At 29.1% G+C, this 19,619-nt stretch overlaps 1 protein-coding gene across 2 annotated transcripts in view; it reads right to left on the reverse strand.

The window, feature by feature from the left end:
• Nucleotides 1-19,619, reverse strand: part of LOC121129821 (sodium channel protein Nach) — a 162,919-nt gene that overhangs the window by 42,266 nt on the left and 101,034 nt on the right. For both annotated transcript variants that reach the window (XM_040725541.2, XM_071893449.1), the window contains one exon: nucleotides 17,623-18,433. In XM_040725541.2, coding sequence (XP_040581475.1) covers nucleotides 17,623-18,276 — 654 coding nt within the window. In that variant the 5' untranslated portion in view covers nucleotides 18,277-18,433. The remainder of the gene's footprint in view (nucleotides 1-17,622; nucleotides 18,434-19,619) is intronic.

A 19,619-nucleotide genomic window follows, 5' to 3' on the forward strand; every position in this document is an offset into this window, starting at 1 on the left:
GGACACATTTGGAGTAATTATTAACAATAGGAAAGATGGAAGATCCTAATTTGTTGATGTAGAAGGAAAGAAAATTATACCATACATACGTATGGACTCTTCCTTAAAACGTATCAACCTGAATCTCTTTAAGACGATTTACTATTAGTATTACGTAATTAACCATTGGTGTAGTATATTAATATTTTATATATTATAAAGTGTATTGATATTATGTATTAGTATATTTTTAGATTTTAATAATATTAATGTATTTGTTATCTTGGGGGGAGATGTGAGTTCATCTCATAAGAAGATTAATTAAAATGAAACTTGTGTATATATAATATTAGAATGTACCTGTGTATAGAATATATTTCTATTAGTATTAATAGAATCGTCTATCAATAGAAACGTGGTAAGTTGATAACTCAACATTATGATTTAGGAGTGACAATTTGAAAAATGAAAGAAACTATCATAGTAAACTATGAGTTCTGTTGCTTGGAAATTTGTCCACTGTTGTACATTAAATAATATCACTACATATAATTATTAGCACCCACTATACAGAAAAACTTTGCTTAAATAACATAGATTTCCTTGATTAATATAGAAGATAACTGCACACGCTCGTTGCTAAACCTCATCTAAAGTCATTAACCTTATTTTTTTAAACTATACGCCTCTTCACTTTTTTACACCATCTAACCTATAAATATTTTGGGAAGTCCATATTCTTAAGTGTATTTTTTTCTCTAGGAATAACTGGGGTGCAAATCTACGCACAATGACTTAAAGAGAGCTACATCGATTCCATTTTTGCTTTTCTTTTTTAATATGACGCGCTGAGCAATAACTACACACGCTCGTTGCTACAATATTATTTCTTAGATCAAATTGTAACACTGAAAAGGTGGAATTGGAAACTCCTGGACAAACTTTGTTTTATTAATATAGATGAATTGTGTTTTGTTTATTTTACCAAAATATATATAACAATAATTTTCAATTTTTATATTTTCCCCCCTTCATGTTAGACTGAAGAAAATTTTTCAACAAATATTAACAGATACCAATAGATTGGTATTACGTATTTTAAATGAAGATATACATGATATACAATCATGTATTGAATACTGTTGATGAATATAATTTTATAGACTAAATATGTTTTTGTGAAGTGTTAAATGAAGGCTATTGCTCTCTACTGCGGAAAAAGAACTCATTTTGTGTATATTAATTAGATTATATTTAGATTTTAGAGATTACACTTGTATACATATAATATAAAATTAACTTTTTATTTTACTACAAATATACTTTATTTGGTCCCAAATTGATATTATTTATCCAAAAAAATATTTCTGTTTAAATGAATAAAAGTAAATTTAAAAAATTAATTCTTTCCATTTAATGTTAAATTTCTTAATTAATAAAAAAAACTCAAATAAGATTTGTGACTCATTCAAATTTAATTTTTGAGTAATTTATAAATTCCAGATACCCCCAATTTTAATTTAACAGTTTTATTATATTTAAAATCTTACTGTATTTTATTTTAGAGTAATTTGATTTATAGATACAATTAGTTTTTCTTTGGTTTAATATAGAATTATTCTATATACTTATTGAGACTTGGAAGCTGAGGGTATGGATTTGTTAATGTTAGTATTAAAATCCATAATAAAACGACTCATATGATAAAAGATGAAAAATAACTTTAAATGCGATACTTTTGTTGTTTCTTTGTATTAAGGTATCTATACGAGCAATACTTAAATTTATATTTCTATATATTAATTTGAAAATATAAATTCCAATTGAAGCATGTAAACCAAATTTTGTAATTAGATGCATAACAAGGTTTATTTTACGGGAAATATATAATGCTTGCAAAATATTTAAAACTCTGGCCAAATTTTTCACAAACAAATAGTTAGAAAAATTAGATTTCTACCTTGATTTTTCTATTAGACATCTCAAGAAATATTGGTCAAAGTATCCATAATGAATAACATATATTTGTTTTTACATGTTAGAGTTGTTTTTCTCCTTAATATGGGGCTTAAAATCGGCCTTGTTATTATGTTGACCAACAGTTCATAATTTAAAACTTCATTTACATGTGTTGCGTCAACATAAAAACAATTTCGAACATAAATTAAGAAAGTTCCAATTATTTATTTTACTTCATATATACATACAATTTGTGGAGTTAGATAAGTCAATCAATAATTTTGCATCTGGGTAAGAACTTTTATTTGGTTGTGACGATCAATATTGGTTAATTAAGGTGCCTTTTGGAGCTTCTACAAAGGGTTGAAAATAACAATTTGTAATTGAAAATTGACGATAATTTGTTCAGGAAAACTAATGTTATCCACACTCAATTTTGAGAAAAAATCATTCTAGCTTGCTTTTAGATTACGGGCCTTATATAATAAAGTATTTACAGCTATGTAAGTTTACCAGTTGGATTTCTTCTATATAACTTCAAGTATCTTTCATGCACAGTTAGAGTTTACCATTATTCTTAATAAAGACTAAAATAAAGTTATTTCAATCATTTTAATCAACATCGGATATAATACGATCCAAAATACTCGAAATAGATAAAAGTTCCTCGTTCATATCCATGATATTATTTTTTAGTTTCATACTGACAATTAAGTTATATATGTATAAATTTTGTAAGTATACTAGGATAAGTTTGTCCTGTTCCACAGACATATGGGAGGGGAGGGGGCATTTGGACACAAAAGGCTGGTGGTCAAATAATTTAAAAATTCAAATAAATAATGTTATTCATAACTTATGTTTGTTTATTTAAACCGAATGAAAAAGTACCTAATTTATTACAGAACAATAATTAAAATCCCAAGAACAAAAAGAATTGGTAGCACCCTGGGTTTGATAAAAAAAAGGTTATGTTCGTCAGAACAACTCCTAAACAGATATTGTGTACGGCGATATTCCCACTGTAACGCATTCTTAGAAGACAAACCAACAAAGTCCAAAGATACCAAATAATCAGTAACAGTAAACAATCAACAGATAGCTACGTAACACTCCTCTCAGTATGTAGCTGAACTAAATTTATGATTAATAATTTTTATCTTGATGTTTTATTTTATATCACAAATAAAAAGATTATTATTATAACATTTGTAAATTAAACCTTGTTCAACCCCATGTCATTAAACTAAAACTTTTTTTTTTATATTCAATAGTTTCTAAAAATAATATCTGCTTAATGAGTATAAATATTTACAAACTGAATAATCAATAATTATATTTTATGAATAAATCAATTAATATCACTATCTGAAAAAGGTAAAAAATAACATAAAAATCAAGATTCTTATAATTTTTTTAAACTTACCTAATACACGATAAAATCGATTAATTTTAAACCTAAGCTGTATGTTTTATTTGGTAGACTTCGTTCGTATATAATTTCCAGTCCAATATTTTATTATAAGTTAAAATTATCAATACAACAACTGAGGATCCTAGGACAAAACATATTACAGCATTAAAAAATGTTGTCATGGAAATAGAGGAAAACCTTTTTTCATATAATCCTTCTGCACTTATGTCCAATATTTGACTGAATCCACTTTCATCCCCAAAATGAATGGTACAAGGAGATTAATATCAACTGATATCCTCTCCGCTATAGATAGTTTGAATATAAAACCAGTGGGCATATGGAAAGCATTTATTTCTTACTGTAGAAATACTCTCGAGAATTTCAAGTGTGATATCCCAGTTGGATGTATTAAGGATCATAATAATAGAACAGGGAATGGGTTTGCCGATGCTTTGGCTAAGGAGGATGCAGAAGGGGGTACGCCAGTTTCTGTACCCAATTCCGTGTGTGAGGCTAAGAAAGCTCTCAGAAAATCAACTTTGAATGAGTGGTGAACTATCTGGCAACCGTTAAGGAGCTTAACCGATTCATACATCGGAACAAAAGTTTAAAAATACAAGAGACATCAAATCTTAAGTATAGTAGGTATTGTTAGTTGCCACATACAACTTAATACACATCTTTTTACAATGGGTAAAACCCTCATCCCCTATCTGTCGACTCTTTGAAGAAGATGAAGAAAGACCATTTCATCTTATCTAAGACTGTGGCTGTACAATGCAGGAAATGACTGAACTTACTATGGAGTCTGTGATAAAGAAAATATCAATGGAGGAGCAACTTTTGAGGATTTTTAATATGTTGTGTAATTATGATTGATTTTATAATAGTAGAGGTATAAGGTCATAGACAAACCACCTGGGTGATACTAGATTGATCCCCAGTATGTGTGTGTATATGGGGTGGGGGTATCTAGGAGCTAAACAAACAAACTTTGGAGAAGGAAGGGGAATTCCACTTTCAGCTCATGTAGATATTATTCCAACTCAAAAATATGTGATTTCAAAGACCAATTTATATTTGGAAATAGTAGCTAAATCTTATATCAGAGTCAAGAATTAGAAAGCTGTGAGACATTTTGACCAGGACTAAGAGCTGTCTTAAGAATTTCTGAAAAATATAACGATATAATTAAAATTGTATCAAAGTTATTTAATGAATACTTTAATCTTTTCTCGAAGGTGGATTAAAAACAATTGAAAAATCGTTCATTTTTTATTTCACTGTATTATATTTTCTTAAATTTTCACTAAAGTATAAGCAAATTCAAAAATAAATAATTGTTTTTTAACTAATAGTGAATAATTTAATATTCACCACTACAAAAATCTAATGGTGTATAAATAATTTTATTAATTCGTACGGATCACACTTGGTATATTTTTTCCGTGTTTGAATAGTTTGTTTAGTTTTAAAATCAGCCATGTAATTACTTACATTGTACTACTGCACCTACTGAGTTTCATTTTAATATTCTTACATATTGTAGACCATTTCATCATATAAGCTTTAGGGTACATTGTACAATTATGACGTGCATAAAAAACTACACAATATACCAATGCTTAATATTACTAATTAAAATAGATGTAAAATCTAGTGGAGCTTCAAGCACTGCATTATTTTGATCACAATTCAACTTTATGTTCTTTAAAAAAAATACTTTATTCTATTTATTTAGTTACTGCTTGTACAAAAGATCAAATTGCGCAGGATATATATAAAGATTATACATAGATATAATCTCCAACTGAGAAAATGGTTTTCTTTTGTCATGGAAAAAGAGATACCCCTTGTTTTTTTTTATAAATTTTAATTTTTTAGGTCTCTAGGATCATAGCAAACATTATTCAAGTTAATAAAATAATTCTAATTCATCCTGTTTGCCAAAAAAAATCTAATACACATGTACTCCTTTGGGTGTAAAGGGAGTTTTTTATCGTTCAAAAATCTATGTTTTTTTTTCATATTTTATTTTTATTTTATCTTTAGTTATTTTTATTTTATATTTTGCTATAGAATCTAATTGTTAATGATGTTGTTGTATATAATTTACGGTGAACAAAAAAATGTTTTAACATTTTCTGAAATCAATTATTAAAAAATTTACAATTGGGATATTTTCAAAAGCAATTGATGTATAAAATAATAATTGAACCCAAAAATTAAAATTAATTCAGAAAAAACAAAAATACTTTATATTCCTTGGAATAGTTTAAAGTAGGGTCATTTAAAATTACATTAATGCATTAATTGTTAACATTTTTATGTATCTTATACAAATTCATATCACTTAAAACTTCAGTCCTAGTAGAAGACATACTTAATTTTTTTTACAAAATGATTTTATACAGCACAGGTATGATTCTTTTTGTTAGTGAGGGTTTTAGAGACTTTAGTACTCATCAGTAATTACATCATATGAAAAACAAATTTTTCAAACTCTTATGATCATTCTTGAGGAGAGAATACGTATGAATTGATATAAGTATTGAGTTGTTACGCGAGAGCGTACTTGTGAAAAATGGAGAGGACAACTTAGGACTTTTAGGGGAGTTTTCCTCTATATTATTCGAACAAAGTTTGTCTTTTTGACTAGTTACTCTGGGCAATGTCGAGTACTACTGCTAGTGTCTGTATAAATTCAAGTTAATTATTCAATAAAGTTGTAACTTGTACAAAAAATTAAAAATAATTTATTTTTTATTGATAGGAACTATCAGAAGAAGTAAACTTCCTTCTTGTTGCAATCTCATATTATTCTAATTTGTTCACTTTTGATGTTGTCGTCAAGATTTGCCTTATTTTGATCTTTTCCTGATGTCAAGAAAAAACCAACACCGCAAGATTAAAAAAAAAAAATCATTTTTTTTGGTCGTACGTAAATGTAATATGTTGTTTTTTTAATCTAAAATAAAGGAATATATTTTATACATTTAAAAAGGGGAGTCTAAAGCTGTAGAGAGAATAATATTTAATCATACTGGTAAAATATCCCCTTAACTTTTTTATAAACTGGGATAAAAATATTTCAATGCTAACTAACCTTCCTCTAAAATACTGAAAAAACTTTTCTAGTTCTACAAATAAGTTTTTTTTTATTCTGCCATGCGACGACTATTGTTTTTACCAAGTTATATATATTATTAATAACAGATACTTCATTATTAAAAGAGGTATAAACTATTTAATTTTTTCATATTACGTATTTATAAATACCTTTCCCTCCTTTGAATGAAGAATACATTCAAAATACGTTACCAATTTTTATATATTTTACATTGAAATTCATTTTGATAAATGATATAAGTATGCAGCATAGAAAATGATTTAAAAACCCTTATTTATAAGTACAATATAATATATTTAATTAAATAGATATATATTTTTTTTAAAATAAAGTGGGTAGGTTAGGTTTGTGTTTTAATGTATTTCTGGGTTTCAAAGTCTTTTCCACAAAAAAAATTATTGAATTTAAATTTTTATGCATCTTCATCATGGAGTGGTATTTTGAAATTAAAAAATTATTTTTAAATGAAAAAACTAAATGTGTTTATTGTACTATTATGGTCTATTGTCTACTAATCATGATTTCGGTGTATTTTGGGATTCATAAAAGTTCATCTGATCAATTAATGGGGATTTATCCATTATTATCTTTGATTCCTTTTATCAGCCAACCACATTTCATTTTAATTTTGAGCAAATAAGTAATTTGATGGAACGAAAAATAAAGACTTAGTAATACAGACTCCGGCAACGAAATAGGTATGAAAAATATACATAAATCGTTTTATTTCAATAAACAATAGGTGATGTTCTGTATCCACTAAATCGAAATAATAAGATTTGGGTTCAATCACTATATCAATTTCGAGGCTCCTGCCCATTTTGACCTTCTCTTTCTCATAATGACTTCTATTAGTTTGATAGTCAAGATATTCCCATATAAAACAGTCCATATAGTTAAAATCTGAAATTACTAGACTGTCATATCTGTTTCCAGCCTTGACGTTACGGCTATTTTGATAACTCCTCTAGGATCATTTGTCACCTACAGAGTATTTTTGAGCCTCTGTACAGTTATCCATGGTATATGTTAGCTCAAATACCTTCTTCTTGGACTTGTTGGATATTTTGCCTTTCTTGGTTAGCAAAATTTTGATCATGGTGAATTTCCTCTGGCTCTTTATATATTCGTCGTATCATGACAATTTAAATATATTTATGTATGTATTTAAAAAAACAATACTATTTTCTATCTAGGACATTATGCACCCATTATGTCTCCGAACTATGTATATTAACTCATCAATGCAAAAAGTAATCTCTTAATTACCATATCACTTAGGGAGCTGAGATTAATTTTTGCTCAAAATAACGCTTTTTCTCTATTTGTGAACATCAAAATAGTCTCAGTATTTAGAGGAAAAAAAATATGTATTGGACTTGATACTATAAGAGGCGCTTTTAACCTTGTTCTCCTCTAGTAATAAGTGTGAATAAATTATTCAAAACTTAAACAGAATTGCAGTAGTTCTATAGAAAGAAAATACTCATCTAAAAATATTTTCATTCATATAAATACACACGCTATCAAAATATTTTTTCACAAAAAAAAGGGTTTCCTCTACATAAATTTAATTATATTTCTAGGGATAGCCCATTTTCTGCGATGGAATTAATATCACAGTTTCTTTTACAATATAAATATATGTATACATATAGTTATAATTTAGTTAAATATTTTTTCTCAAAGAAGATGTTGTAAAAAAAATTTTTATATAAGAAAATATAATTTTGTGTGGTTTTTTCCCTAGTTACTTAAAAAAAATAAAAGACTTTTCATATTATTTTTACATATTAAAAATTCCAGGGTACTTTTTTCATGCAAAGTAAAGTTTGAGTGAGTAAAATAAAAGGCAAGATGCTTGAATTATGCATTTTTTGTTTATGTCAATAGGAAATTAGAGGGAACATACTTAACTCTTTTTGCCTGTGCCGTTATAGCTGGAAGCTGGCTTAAGTTAACCCTTCGTTAGATAACATCCTTTCTACAACACAGTTCATGAACAGGATACCAAGAAACCCCAAAAATAAAACGTGTTTAATACATGATAAACGAGTTGAACGAATATAATAATTCGTCATTTAATTTTTGTATCATTTTCTTCAATTATTCCATCCTTTCTCTGCTCATTAATATCAATAAAAATACTTTTGTGAAATAACAAGTCCAGAAAAAATACATCCTTATTTCAAAATAATTTTTGGGTTAGCTAGAATAAAACTCTGAGTATCCGCTACAAGTTATGAAGGGGCAAAGATTAAGACCAAACAACATGAGCTTGGGGTTTCAACAACATATAATTTGTTATTGTAACAATAAGAACATAAATGTTTTATCTGATTAAGAAAAATAAAGTGTATGTTACTGATCACTGATCAAGATCTGCAAAATTCAGTCAATTCGATTCACGTGTACTTGCCCTCACATCAGTTAACACTTTTGATTAAGCATATATATAAGAAGTGTAAATGTTGCAATTTACCTCTTTGCATGGGTGTTGCTTGCTTTCATCATTGGGTGGGAGGGATAAGCCCAAAAAATTATAAACACAGTTATATGATTACTTACGTTCTATATATTGTATTTATTTTTTGCTCCAATAATCTTTTATTATTGAGGGTTGATTTTATCTATTGGTACATATTTTATTATTTTAAATCTGGAATGACATTAGTTGCAAAATTGCAGAGCAGGACAAGACATCTTATTTATGAACAGAGCATGTTGAGACGGTTGGAAAGAGCAAAGAAGATTCTACATTTTTTCCATACCAACAAAAATTCCTCAAAGTTTTGCTCCTTTCTAATGAAAATTTTTCTTCGTCAATGCCGATATAAATCAGTAAAACATCCGTTACATCACAACCAACCTTTCAGACCATGTCTTTAGAACAAAAAATCCATTGGCCAGAACAGGCGAAGTCTGCCCTCCCATTTTTGTGGAAAGGAAGTTGCGGCTCAAAGCAGATACTTACATCGAACTTCTGGATAAGAAAATGCTATATTCAGACAGACAAAAGTGTGGGGAACAACTTTGTTTTCACTCAAGACGGAGCTCAGTGTCATCGCACCCCTAAAACACAGGCCTTCCTGAGAGACAACTATCCTGACTTTTGGAACCTCAACATGTGACCCCCTTTTCTTCAGACAAGAAAACCTATGACTCTTCTATCCAGGCGCGTCTTGAAAATATGATGTGTGCTACTCCTCACAGGAAGGTCTAGTCTCAAGAGGCTTCCATCAAGAAGGAGTGGCAAGCTCAAGCCATATTCAAGGTCTGCAATGGATTTAGTCCTCGTATGAAGGCAGTTATTAGAGCTGAGGGCTCACATATTGAATAAAAGTTGTGCTGAGTACTATTTTTAGAGGATTTTGTAAAATAAATATCCTCACAAACCTCTCGTTTAAATTTTAATATTAAAAAATTGAAAATGATAAAATGTGTACCACTGAATAAGATCAACCCGGTATATGTATATTATAGGTATAATTGTAAATGGCTATTTATTTTTTTATGCTTGAAGAAAAGGTCCTGCTACCGAATACCAGTGGTACAACTACCACAGTTGTCCACCTACATTCAATGATATCTTTTATATTCCAGCTGTAAACGTTTTAATGCATAAAATAATCTAGTTTAATAGAACTCTTTTATTTATGAACTAACTATCTCTTTCTTTCTTTTTATCTTGTGACATCCATTAATTAGTACCTACGTGCTTGAAATACTAACTAATGCAAAACCCTACCAATTCTTGCAAAGTTTAAGATTCCAATTATAGGATATATACATAAAACATACTTTTTTTTATATTAAAAGTATAATGATTGATACTAATGATAAAATTGTATACAGGGTGTCCAAGTTGTTTGTGCCGTGCAAATGATTTTTTATTATACACAATTTTCTCTCCAACGTATCAGATTAAAAAAGATACTGAAAACTTTATGAATTTTGATTTATTTTAACAAATGCAAGTCAATTAAAATCTCTATACGAGGCTGAAAGCGAAAGCAGGCCTGCGTCACTTGGTCCTTTGGCAAATCCTGGAATTAAAAAGAAATCAGTTTCTTAATTGTTAGTGTTTCTACAATAGAGCGCGCCAATGTGGCAGGATAGATAGCTTGTAGACACCCTGGAGAGTCATTTCCCATCGCACTCCAATATAGTATATTCCAATATATTTAATTTACTTTGAAGGCAAATTAGTTCACATAATTATCCCACTTACATATTTAATGTAAGTGGATCTCGAGTACATCAAAAAAAAAAAAAAAAATTAACACTTCTATACTTCTATTCTGAATATAAAAACTTATAAAATATTTGAATATTTCTACAGTTATAAAACTTATTACTTTTGTTCAGAGCTAATGTAAAAATATGATTTTTTTGTCTCTTAAAGACTACTTAAATTTTGAATTAAAACATGTCTCAAGCTAGAGTAGGCACTTTGTAGATTGCAAACCTCCGCCAAAAATCATTTTACCTATAAAATAAACAACAAATAACACGAAATTGGGTTACATATCTTAATTTCTTCGAAAGTTAAGGTCGATTTCGCGTTTTAACATTTTCAAAATTTAAAGGCCTCTTATTGTTCACTTAATGACATATTTATAGGGCTTCACTAAAAACCAATTTGTAATTTTATCCGTAATCCTGATTTTTTTAAATCCGTTTTTTGACCTTGACCCCTCAAAAGCTTATGGGGTTCTACTGTTAACATATGTAACATTTCGACAAAGTTTTCATCTACATAGGCTTATAACTTTTTCAGTAATACTGAATACACAATCATTGCTCCTTCTGAAAATCATTAATTTCAATTAAAGTATTTCTCTCTTGGGGTTCTATAAAAACTACCAATGAGAGTATATTTGGTAACTATTTGGTATTTAGTTCAGCTAATATAATGAGTGAAAAAATCACAAGTTATATAGGTCTTTCATACTTTGTTTTACTGAAAACTTTAATATAAGAGAAAGCTTTCTCCTTTAATGTGAATTACATAAAGTTTTTTCATACTAAAAATGACTTCTACATATTTGCTAGACTTGAATTATACTTTATTAAGGTGTGAATATATCCCCATTATCTAATGAACAACTACAGGAAATAATGGTGTAATTAATGAAAAATTAAGAGATGCCATCATGTGCTAGAAAATGATCTCCAATCTTTCTCGTTATCAGAGCATTTATTTGAACCCCTTATATACTACTACATCATTCCTTTTGGTCACATTGGAATTAATATACTTAGAGCAGAACTAAGTAGATTATAATAATTTAAGGAATGGCCTAATTGCAAATCTAAAGAAGAAGCATTTAAGGAGGACACGTACAGTGGTGGATACGTCTTCAAAGATGGAGGCGCCCTTAATTAATTCTGAGCCCAACATGTTGCATATTTTTAACAAGCTAATTACTATTTAATTACAAGATATTCAAGCTATTTGTTGTCATTTCTTAACAATTTTGCCAGGAATGTGACTTAAAATGTACTTTCTTTTTATATAATTTTCCACCTTCATTCAAAACTCCTCATCCCACAACATTCCATGTTCTCAGAATATCAGAGTTTTTTTATTACAAAAGTAACATGTTTACGTAAGGAAATGGACACTTATAATTAAACATCTTTGCTATAAATGAGGACTTAGGTATAAGTTCTTTCAATTTAAGTGTCATGCTTTTTGTCTTTTCTACTAAAAAAGTTTATTATCTTGAGGTAAGAATAAGACATAAACACAATAAAAAATATTTATGAAATGACTTAAATAACTTTATTTAAGTTTAATTGATATAATTTTTAATTTTCAAGTTTTTCTTGAGGTGTTAATTGACTCTGAACAATCTTAGTTCTAAATTACTACATTATAGCACTCGGGTAACTCAAAAACCACACCATGGAGAGATGAAATAAGATATTTATTTATCTTATGAATTCAACTAACTATGTTTTCATATCAAATTCTTAATATATTGAATGACTCGAATACTTGAAAAATAAATAAACTCGAGTCTCTTCAACAAAGAGTAGTTAAGGATAAGTCTGCTCCTAAAAAAAACAAAAAACAGAAAGTAACTCTGTGGATTTATTAGGGAGTTATCTTATATATTGTCTAAAAAAACTTGACTTTTAGTTGACACGTAATTACTCTCGGCTATGCTGGGCACTACCCTTAGTAATAATAATTAGAACGTCAAAATTGCCAAACTTATCATTGGTTTAGCATAAAAATGTGCTCGCACTTATCAGCTATTCCATATTCTCCTCTTGAACGCCTTTGTACGCAATACAAAAAACCTTCCGTATGTCATTAGTGAACAAACTCATTAGTAAATATAATGATCAGATAATTTCAATCAATGACAATCGCTAAAAGTTAAAAAAAAAAACAACTTTTTTTTGTACATTTTAATGACGCTCGCGCGTTTTGTGTAGATTGCAATCAAGTAAAGATAACTTCTCACATTTTGCAGGACTGTGGAACTCTACATGGCATCATAGATAACGTTTGGAAGGGTATAAGATAAAAAATAGGGAGAAACAAGATCCAAATGAGTTTTTCTTATGGCTTCGACGGAACCAACGAGGTACTCTGTTTGGCGTCGAAGGTCATATTCAGGCTCCGGACTCCTATATCTACAGCACACTTCCGCACTTTCCCCCCCTTCGCCAAAAATCTGAATTGTTTTATGTTTTATATTGTTAATTTTTGTTTGTTTGTTTTTAACATTATATAATTCTAACTATTGGTGTACTCGTTCACCTGTCTCACTAAAGTCACAAATGCTATCAGGGGAAGGCAGGGGAAAAAAATAATAAATAGATCTTCTCCTCATTTTTGTTGCTGTATTTTTTCGTCTCTTCTTTAATATAAATTTTGTAATAATGTGTGAATGAGTACTTTAAAAAAGATACTTTAATGACGATGATTGAGGACAAAAATTTATCTGACTAATCTTATGTTACAGATATGCGCTAGCTTTGTTGTGCTTTACTTGTTGTTTTCCATTATTTATTTTCTGTGAATATCTCATATAGGAGTCTTTGAAGTTTAAAATGTTATGATATATTATATTTTTATCGTGTTTTGTTTTTTAACTAAATAGTTATTTTATTATGATTCCTCTTTATTAAGTTAAAGCTGTGTCTCAATTAAAACACAAAATAATTGTACTAGGACTGATCTGAAAAGACACTAACAAAGGAAACTATAAATGTAAAAACTGGCACATAAATTTTACTTCGAACTTTTTTTCGTACAATAATAAGTGGATATATGACAAAACATTATATTAAAAAATATTATTTGTTTATAATAAACAGTTATTAAATATGGGGAAAAAAGAATTGCAAAAATATGTCAACATATTTTTCTATCTTTTTACAATGTAGGTATATAACTTTTATTATTTATGTTGCAACTAGTTATTTAAATGTAAATTTTAATTGCAAACTTGGTAACATTCATACGAAAGTACATTTATATTTCCTACCAAATGATTAAAACAAAACAAGTGGTTCGTATTTTTTTCCTCCATCATCACGAATAACCTGCAGATGAAACGAAATTTCCACTACAGGTAAATTAAATATCTTATACAAATCATATGGAAAATTAATTAAAATCACACAAGAAATCAGATAACTTCAAATTCTGTCAAAAAATGACTTGATACTACTATTCTTTTAATGAAAATGTGGTCTTTATGGGCCATTACTTTGTGCAAAAAATAATACTCTTTTATGTCTACACATGTGGTGCGTCTACAGAACCGAATCTTGAACAAAAACCAATAACAGAAAGAAATCCCAATTATTTATTTACATAAATGTGACAACCAAACATTTTATTTGGGATTGCCCCAGAAGGCCATCTGGGAGCAGACTATGAGCTCGATCCATCCATGTAAGACATTGTACATACTTAAATAATAACTCCCAATTTTTGTTAGTATTTTATATGTTTACGCTCCATTTAAATAGAAAGTGTATTTACCAGGGCAGGCCCTGAAGGGGACAGTAAGTGCACACACACGTCGAATATTTTCGATCTATTATCAATACCAGGCCAACTTTTATTATTTACTTATCTCTATAATACAAATTTTGAAAGGTTAAGAGTCATTTAGACTTGTTAATACTTGTATATTGTACATACAGTGAAGAAAATAAGTATTTGATATCTTGTCACGTTTGAAAAATTTACTTACTGACAAAGAAAAGAATGGTCTATAATTCTAATGGAAGGTTTATTAAAAAAGTGAGATAAAATGTATGAACAAAAAAAAAAGTCTTGGGAGGAAGAGAAACACTTAAAAATCCATCCCAACCGCCAAGCATGGGGAACATGGGGATGGCAACATTATGTTTTGAGTGGGTTTTTCTACTAAAAGGAAAGAAATACTTTACAACATCGAAGGGAGGATGTCCAATGCCCATTCTCTGAAAATCTTTGACAACAACCGCTTCCATGAAGGTAGAGCACTAAAAATGGGACTTTCAGCATGACAATAGCCCAAAACCAATGTTTATGGTAACAAAGAAGTGGCTCAAGAAGAAAGAAACTAGGTAATGGAGTGGCCTACCCAGTCTTGGGGTCTCAATTCCATACAAGATCAGAGGGCAATTTTACCAATTTGGGAAGGACTCTACTCATCATAGTTACCTATTTGTCTCATTTTTCAAAAATAAATATAAATACATTTTTTCACTTTATTTCCATGCTTTATAATTAGTGTTAAAATCATCGAAGAATACCTTGTCCCTGTTGGCAAAAAACATCGGACTACCAATTTCCACCGGACTCTATTCAGGCCATAGTTTACCCCCAAGACATAAACAGGAACAGGGCGTAGTCACGTGATGCCAGGTTCATTGGAGCTCCCATTAGCTTTTGGCGCGACATGTATGTGCAGTATGGAATTGTTATGATGAAACATGGGTCCTCTCCTATTCACCAATGCTGACCACTTCTGTTCGATCGCCAGCTTCAAACGGTGGAGTTGTTCACAGTAGAGAGCAGAATTGAGCACGGGAGGGGGGATCGTTCGAAAGAACATTGCCTCCGTATGTATCACAAATTTTCTTGGTCGCTTTCAACGTGTTTTTCCATTTCAGATTATAAAAATGTAAATTGTGGGGAATTTCTTCTTTTGAGACCTCCATACTCAACGCACGATAATTCAAGACGGAAGCGGCCAGTGCCATACTGTTAGAATAATTTTTGTATTCTACACTCACACATATACAGTGTTTTATCGTATGATCCGATGTGACGAGTAATGAATATGATATACTTGGTTAATAGTGGAGGAACTACGAAATTTCATTTTTACCAACCTAATATTTAGTAAAATATAATTATATTTTTTTTAGTCATATATGTACGACAAACTAACTTTGTATGAAGAACAAAAAAAAGTATTTCATTGAAATGTACAATATTTTGTATTCAATTTTATCAAACATATTTATTTCATATAAAATACTATTGACATTTTTTTCCTTTTCAAATTATGTATTTTTGATACAGAATTAGACATTCTTATTGGAAACTATTTTTATATACGTACCTATACAATGGACGACATAAATATGAGTACATAAATTGTGTTAAAGGACAAAGAAGGATCTAAAGTTTATGTATTTTCAAGTCCTGAATACTAACTTATACTATAAATTTTTACATAAAGTCAATATTGTATACATAAAAAGTTGTCTTTGGTTAATAAATTAAAATCCTTAAAGTATACTTTTTCATATTTCGTGGCCTTTATATGAAAGAAAGCTAAGATATATATTTTTTTAATTTGATTATGGATTGCATTAGTATTTTTGACAAATTATTGTTAATTTTTATCAACATGTTATTGTTAATTCCCCTTTGGAGGCGCTGGAAATTGCACTTAATGAGCCAAAATGGATTGCCACAATAAAATAATAAAAAATAGATGGATTTTATTTGAAAGTCCATATCAGATTAATATAAGTCTCTTAAAACAAATACAAATTTTGAACTATAGCCAAAAATTTTAGGTAACTGAACTCATCCTACAAATCGGAAAACAAAGACTAAATTTTTTTTTATATATGTCTACGAAATATTTGCCTGTTTATAAATATGAAGTTACAAATATATAGAGATTTTCTTTTTTCATAATTTTTGGTTAATATTGTTTTTAGATTGACGCACCACATTTTTGTAAAATCATCACTAATCCAAGATAGTTGTTTTTTTCTCTCTCAAGGTTGGGTGTAGTGGCCATGCTCAAGGAGCTGTAGTTAAGACAGGACTAAAGGTGGCTATTCTACCAAAATTCTGAAGTACAACTATTAAAAACTTGATAGAAAATTGAAGCTTGTCATCTGAATTGGTTGTCAACTAGTCCTTCTCTCCTCGCATGTATTCGAATATGTGCATTCACACTTTAATTTGTACAATATGGTTAATGAAAATAGTTAAAGTGATCAATTAATGTATTTTGAAATACATATTTGTGAATTTGATGCTAAATAATGAAGATTTTATTTGAAAATATATTTTATATTTTGTAAAGAATTTTAAAGTCTATATATATATATAACTAAAATGGAATAATTACATATTTGTACAAAGAACAAAATGACATCTTCTATCTAATAATAATTTTATGCTTATAAACATATGCGTGTTAACTTTTTTTTTTGTAAAGTAAAGATCAGTGAGTAAGGATACGTTGATGATTAGTAGACAAAATTCATTTTGTTTATGAACAATATAAAAACATCCAGAAAAGTGTGTATATTATTTTCCATTCGATTGGATCTCCCTTTAGTCTTTTTTTTTTTTTTTTTTTTTGATCATATTATTTAAGAGAAAAACTTCCAAAAATATAACCAATATCTGAGTATGAAAAGTTGGATAAATATTTTTTTTCTCAAGAAACACACTAAAAAACCTTTTATATCTTTTATTCTGTAATGTCGAGCACTTTTTATTCTGTATACTTTTTGAGGGCTCTTCAGAAATTACAATGTAAATATATTTATAAATTATTGTTTGATTTACAAAATAAAATATGTTCTATGTTTGTTTAATTATATCTTATACGCCTATTTGTAATACGAAACAAAAGGTTCTTACCGTAGCGTCCAAGTAATCCATAGTATTATTATAAAGGAAGAAAGCAGCTGTCCCCATGGAGAAAGAGACAATTATGGCCCAAAATAAATGTTTATAAGTTGAAGTCTGTTTCTTTGTTATATATTGCCATCCATGCAGTGAGGTTTGTTCACAAAAAGAACGAAAAATTTCCATCATTGACTCCAAGACTCTCTTCCCCTTTTTCTTCGCCCCTTTCCTTTTTCGACGCTTTCTCTTCTTCAGAACAGCTGTATCTATTCCATCTGTTCCTATTGATACGGAAGTTGAGCAAGGAGGAGATCGATAGGGCTCATCCTCTCGATGCTTTGAAACAGTTGTGGTGGAAGAGCCGGAATGTCTTTCATTATCCACAATGACTGCGGTGCGAATTGTCTTTGTGGCTGGGGGCGGGGGAGTCCCTGGGGGAAGAACCAGAGAAAAGCTGGACTCTTGATTATTATTGTTGATAAAGACTTGCTTTTCTCCAAGAGTTGTTGTGGAAGAAGTAAGTGAGTCTGCGTATTTCAAGTCTGTCGCATCATGAATAAAACAATCGTTTTTCTTAATTTTTCGACGGGAGCATCGGTAGCAGTCACCCGAGGATGAAACATTGCTACGACTTATTAAGCCGTTGAAAAATCCATCATCGTCCATGATTAAGTATTGTATTTGGAATTTTAAGTTGAATCAAGGGTTATTATTGATAGAGCTATACAAAAAGAACTGATTTGCATTATTTTTTGATTGATGGAGTAGGAGAGGAAGGATCATTTCTCGAAAACGTGATCAATGATGAAAATTGAAAGGAAATCTGAAAATTAAACAAAAAAAAAAAATAATTATTTCATATTTACTCACACAATATGTATCGACAAACCAAATTGTTTATTCATAAATACATATATTACTTGCTGGATAAAACCTAAGGTGCATTATTTTATATACTTATATACTAATATATTTCACTCCATTATTAAAACGACACAAGAGATTTATCCGAAAAAAAATATATTTTAGTTCCAATAAATATACTCTCCCATACTTTTATCTAGGGAAAAATAAATTTAAAGGAGGGAAAAAAATCTGCTTCATCTTCGTAAAAAATAAGTCAAGAAAATTGTAAAAAAAGAAGAAAAAAAGTTTCAATAATGACATGAACAAATTCTTGAGAGAGAACCTTATAAATATAACATATATCATTCTACATACAATAATATTATTATAAAATGAACCCTTTTGTCAAGATTTTATTTAATACATAAATAGAATACAAAAAAGAGTCAAGCATTTTACAAAAAATACATACCTTAAAATGAAATTATATGTACATTGAACAGTGTGGTCCAAATATATTAGGAAATCTTTTAAAGGCTTATATTGAACGAACAAGGCAGGGTAAAACTATTTTCTTTTAATATTTGGAAGCTACATATAACGACATTCAACTATTTATATGAGATCAACCTTTTTTGATACCGTTGTAAGCAAGGATATAGAAACAGCTATTACCCCAATGTCGATCTTCAATTCTACTCCAAATCCAACAAGGACTTACAACTCCCGAGCCAATCCTAACCGTTACTCTATGTTTTCTATGAGCAAACACAATCGTACCTACTTTACACTTAAATTTTCTTTTATCAAGCATAAAATAATATAGGTTTAAAAACAGCTTTTGAAAATAAAGCAGAACGCTTTTGAGGTTGCAACTACAAAAAGTATCGTGTTTGTATAGTTCATATTTTTTGTAACTCGATTAAAATTATATTTCAATCAATGAGATGGAATGTGATCAAGGTTTTGACACACATGTAAGAAAAATAAATGTGTTTGAAGTGTATTTTATTCTTTGATATTGAATGTATCCGCTCAAAAATAGTGTGATCTTATCATTATTAATTTAATCAATATCCCTGTCATCTTAAAAATAATATTGAATAATTGATATGTTTCCAAGTAATTTAATTATGTCTATCGACCTAATAATTAGAAGTATT

Source organism: Lepeophtheirus salmonis, chromosome 14 (assembly GCF_016086655.4).
Source record: "Lepeophtheirus salmonis chromosome 14, UVic_Lsal_1.4, whole genome shotgun sequence".
Lineage (NCBI taxonomy): Eukaryota > Metazoa > Arthropoda > Copepoda > Siphonostomatoida > Caligidae > Lepeophtheirus > Lepeophtheirus salmonis.